Genomic DNA, 5058 nt, shown 5'->3' on the forward strand with positions numbered 1-5058 from the left:
GCTCTGTGTCCTCAGAGCTTTAATGGAGGCAGTGAGTCAGACTCTTCTTCTTGCTGAAGAAGATACTAGTGGAAAAGTTTTTATGGAAAGTAGTTTGACACAACCATAGCTGATTATATCAAGGGGAGGACATAATTCCACTGGGTTTCTCTATTGGAGTAGTTCTCCAGAACTACTGTACTAAATATTTGAGATATCTGTCATCTCCAGAACACGTGGAGCATGTGCAATACAGTAAGTCATCAAGTAAATTTGGGCTTTAATTCTTGACGCTATATACAAATTGTCTCAGATTTGCCTTAGGACAAAAGTGATTAGGATCTCTCAAAGACTAAAGTGTGTTGTAGTTGCACTGCCCTGCAGCCCAGGTGCCAAGAAACCAGCCCAGGAAGAATACACTCACCCTGAGCAGTGGCCATCAAGCTTTGCATGTAGAGACCAACATCATGTCTCTTGGTAGCACAGACAGTCTGTAGGCCCAGGCAACATTGGAAAACATGGCCAAGAGGAGACATCCTATAGTTATGAGACTCTGCATGATGAAGTGACCAACTACTCTTCCTGGTGGCTGCTCAGCCTCTGGACTCTGTCAGCAGAACTGCTTGTCCTTTCACTCCTTGGTGCATACCGGTGAGAATGAAATGAATTCCCGTAAACAGCTTCAGTAGTCTGATTTTTACTGCCAGTTAGAGCACAAGCAGTCCTGCGGGCAGACAGAAAACCCCTCTGCAGGGTTAGCTGTAGCAGCCACGTGGTCACCAGGAGAGGACACGTAGCCTTGCCAGGAGGCAGCTTATCACCTTCTTCACCTTGTCAGCTCTGAAAGGCCTGGGGTGACCATGGGCTTCACAGAACTTACGAGGGAGAGAAAGCACTCTCTGTTTTAACTTAAACTAGGCTTTTTTTCTTGGTACTGGCTTGAAGATGAGTTTGATACTTTTCCCACCTTCCGGCACTTTGCAGCAAGGATATATATGAGTGCAATGGGAGTTGTGCAGCACTTTGACTTTTCCCAAGGAGAGCTTATATCAGTCAGCCAATACCAGTTCTGCCTGGAAAGATCCTAGACTGTTTTTTTACTATATTTATATTCCAAATATAAATAAGAGATGTTGTCTGTTCAAAAGCATGCAGGTCTGCATTGTTCTTTGGGATCTTCACTTCCATGCTTTCTTTGTAAACTCCAAAGTCACATGTGTCCGAGGGTATTGCTCTCCCTCCAGCCCTTGCCCCTGACCTGCTGCCCCATCCACTTTCCAGTTGCAGTCTCACCCAAACATGCACAAAAGATATCTGGGGAAAATCCTATATCACATTTGGAAAGATGGATTTGACTGGTTTAAAAAATGTATTTATTGTTAAAGCTCCCATATACTTGGATTCGATTGAACTTGTAAATACCACCTGACAGTAAGGGGAAAGGTCCTTTGAAGAGAAAAGAGGCAGCCCCAGTTAGCCACAGCAGGGTCAGGCTGGAGACTTTCTCACAGGTCACATCCTTCCACCCACTCTGATAGGTCTCGTCCCTTGCAGTGCATTGCCCAGTCCTCCCTGAGGAAAGGCAAAGTGAAGAAAAACTATCTCAGAACATTACTAATAACATTCATATCCAATACCACGGTCTCTGTTTTTTGTAGGATCCTTCAAAATGAGCAATCTGACGAGCCCCGCAGGAGGACTGCAGACACTGTAATTCTCCAACTGAGTGTCTCACAGTGGGAAGTGCGGCTGTGGATGTGTGGATGCCATCCAAGCTCTGCCTAATCCAGGCTCAGGAACAACAAATTGTAATGCCAGGTCCTGCAACTCCTGCCTCTCTGAGGGGTCCCTCTGTCCCTGAGCAGTGCCAGGGAAGAGAAACAAAGTGGTCACAGGGGATTGCAGGTCCATGTGGTTTGTTGTAGTGCTGTATCAGTGTGCACAGGACCCTGAGACTATTTGCTATATATATACAGCACAAATTACTTACATCACCTACTCTGAAATGCTGCTGCTTCTGTGGTGAGCCATGCAGAACAGCAGCCCACCACAGGAAGCAAAAGCGGCTAATGAGTCCAACTGAAATTGCAGGGGGGAAATCTGAAGGCAGAATCTTGTTCCTCAAATTGGAATATATTCAGGATTCAGCGGTTAACACCACTATTTTTGCACAAAGTGCCTTGGGACTTCAGACAACCACATATTTATACGATCATTGGAATTGTCCTCTACCCCCACTTCTGTTTTCTCAGCCTATTCATTACTCTGGCTTTACTGACATCATCTGTGATGTTATGGCAGCCCAGGGTCCCATGGATGGTTCAGGGCTGCACTAAGCAAAAGACTGATTCATAAGGGTTTCCCCTTTAATGCTCTCGCATGTTCTAGAGAGAATTGTTTTCATGCTAGTTGCCTTCTGCTTTAATATCTGACAATAGGAGATAGCAATAAGTGGGGGTGAGGGAGAGAAATCATGCAAGCAAAGCACTTTGGAAGCAGAAAATCTTTGAGGACTAATGTGCTAGGTGATGGGATGCTTATTGACCATTTATTTTTCACTTGAATTTTTTGTTTTTCTGAATAAATGTTTCTCTGCTCCTTTCTCTTCTAGAGAGGTTTTATTGAGAACGACACAGTGCAATTTGCTCTCTCCATTCCCACCCATTTGCCAAGTCTCGAAGTTGTGATTCCTCCTCTTTGCTCAGGCTGTGCTGCTTTTGGGTGACAGCTGGGCAAATGACAGGCATGCCCCATCAGAAAAACATGCGCAAACTTTGCCAAAGAGGCTGTCCCAGAAACCCCCTTAGCCTTACCAGGCATCCATTCCTTGTGGGTGTCTCACAATTTTTTTGGCACAGATGATGTCATCAGTTATGTCACTTGTTAACAGGTCTGCAGGGAGAAAAGCATAGCCCAATGGACATTCAGTGGAGTGCAGAACATCAGGGACAATCACAGACAAGGGGGAGAAGGGCATTTGTCAGATAAGCACACAATTTCAATCCAAGCCCACTGGCCCTTTCAACCTATTAGACATGGGGGTATAAATTAAGGAGCATTTCTACCTTTCTGTCAAAAGAGTTCTTGGTTTGAACAGGAACGGGAGGTGCACCCCCAACCTCCCATGGTTAAGTCTCTAGAGCCAGATGTCTAATTGCTCTTGCCAGACCTGTGCTTCCTTGCTGTGTCTGAACTAGTCAGCTCTGCCCCATTTCTCAGGCAAACACTTTTCCATGTCTTGTTTAGCAGCTCCCCATTAGTGGTAGATCTCCAGCCAGGGCCTGGATTGGCCTGGCAGTAACACAGTCTTGGGAGATTGCTTTCCCCAAATACTCTACCCATAGCTGGGGGAAAGTTGCATTTATCACCTCTATATCCCACATCACAACCCACCAAAGTGAGGACTGCCTACTCTCCACCCATGGCTAAAGCACCCGGAGAGCCCTGGGATGCCAAATATCCCAGCAAAGCCTGTGAGGACCAGGCTCTCCCCTTGCTGGGATGAATGTAGCTCACAAGATGAGGGATTGAGCCAGGGCTGTGGTATATGACTAGGGAAGGCATGGGGGACTGGAGCCAGGAGCGATACAGGGTAAAAACCTTGGGGGGGTCTCTTGTGGGCAATGCTGTTACTGTGCCCAGGGGAAATGCCTCCTGGCGGTGGCCACGGCCTTGTGCCCAGCAGGAGCTGGCGGGGCCCACCCTCTCCCTGGCACAGCCTGAAAGGAGAGCTGGACCTGGCCGTTTTGTCCACCCCAGGCATGGGTTTGCCCTGCGCGTGCCCAGCGGCGCTGCAGTGCAGCGGTACCCGCGCAAGCCACTCTGCAGAGGTTCTCCGATGGGCTGTGCTCGTCCGTGCACCACAGCCGGTTGTTGATCTGAAAGATGCCGAAGCTGGCGCTGCTGTCCGCGTTGATGCTCTTGGCTGCCGTGTCAAAGTTGCTCTCATAAAAGGCCATGCAGAGCCCTAGGGCAGGGGGAGAAGACGCTCAGGCTGTGTCGCGACCATTGGTCATGGACACACAGGCGGCTGGAGAGGAGAGTCAGTGGCAGGGCCCGCATGGGCGGCTGGTGACCACAACTCACAGTCAGCGAGGCTGTAGCCTCGGTAGCCATCCAGCTCCTGGCGCCGGAGCAGCTGGGCCAGCTGGCAGCGGCCCAAGGCCTTGGCCCCGCTTGTGGCAGCCAATGCAGCCAGCAGCAGCCAGCGAGTGGCCCGCATGGCCGCGGGGCCTCCTCAGCGCTGCGGGACGGAAAGCACGGTCAGGTACCTCGCTGTGGCAGAGGGCAGTGGAGGGGCTGCCTCCGCATGACCCCGCGCCGCCTCGGAGGCGCACACCCCGCATGCCTCCACGCACGTACGCACCGGCTCTGCTGGCGGCCCCGGCGGCAAACAGGTTTTGTTGGTGCAGAAGAGGGAAACACAGAGGCTTTAGGCACGGTCACACTGCAGCTTTCTTGCAGTTATGCAGTGATGAGGAGTCACGTATCTTGTGGGAATGGGAAAGGTGACAGCGGGGACCTGCTGAGAGCAGGGTATGTGCTGCCGCTGCTCAGGCATCGTGCTTGGCATGATTGGTTCAGCCTCTGGACATGAGCCGTGCTGCGGAGGGACCGCGTTCCTGCGCTGGAGCAACATGCAGGCTCACCGGCCCCTGGCCCCAGCCTGCACGTCAGCCTTGTGCATTGTTCCCAGCACTCACAGCAAGACATCCTACAAGTCCAGGGAGTTTGCCCAAGGAAAGACCTCACATCTGGGCTTTAACAAACAGAATTAAAACCATTCTCTTGCAGTTATTTCTCCCATCCCTCCCTTCTTCCTTTCCTCTTCCCTGTGTACCCTCCTTCTCTCCTGCTTTGTGCTTTTGAAGACAGTCCTCCCAAAATGCTGTTCTGATCTGCACAATGCAGATTTGGGCCTTTCCTGCAGGTCTGGAGGAAAACTTGAGCAATGTGCTGAAATTCTGATGTTTGACTTTTAGAGAATATTTTTAAAGGAAGAGAGCCCCTTGTGAAATTGGAGTTACTTGTATGTGACAGGAACCAGACTTGACATTAAGGGGTTTCTAAGGTATCTTT

At 50.0% G+C, this 5058-nt stretch overlaps 1 protein-coding gene across 1 annotated transcript; it reads right to left on the reverse strand.

Moving 5' to 3' along the window:
- Window positions 1–1484: 1484 nt before the first annotated feature.
- Window positions 1485–4201, reverse strand: LOC104570214 (lysozyme C, milk isozyme). The gene is made up of 4 exons (XM_010217213.2): window positions 4066–4201; window positions 3788–3946; window positions 2793–2871; window positions 1485–1551 (listed from the first exon to the last, which is right to left on the reverse strand). The coding sequence occupies exons 1-4, from the start codon at window positions 4199–4201 to the stop codon at window positions 1485–1487; spliced, it is 441 nt and encodes a 146-aa protein (XP_010215515.2).
- Window positions 4202–5058: the final 857 nt, after the last annotated feature.

This window comes from Tinamus guttatus, unplaced genomic scaffold (genome assembly GCF_059628265.1).
Source record: "Tinamus guttatus ecotype Peru unplaced genomic scaffold, ASM5962826v1 Tinamus_guttatus_pri_ptg000530l, whole genome shotgun sequence".
Classification (NCBI taxonomy): domain Eukaryota; kingdom Metazoa; phylum Chordata; class Aves; order Tinamiformes; family Tinamidae; genus Tinamus; species Tinamus guttatus.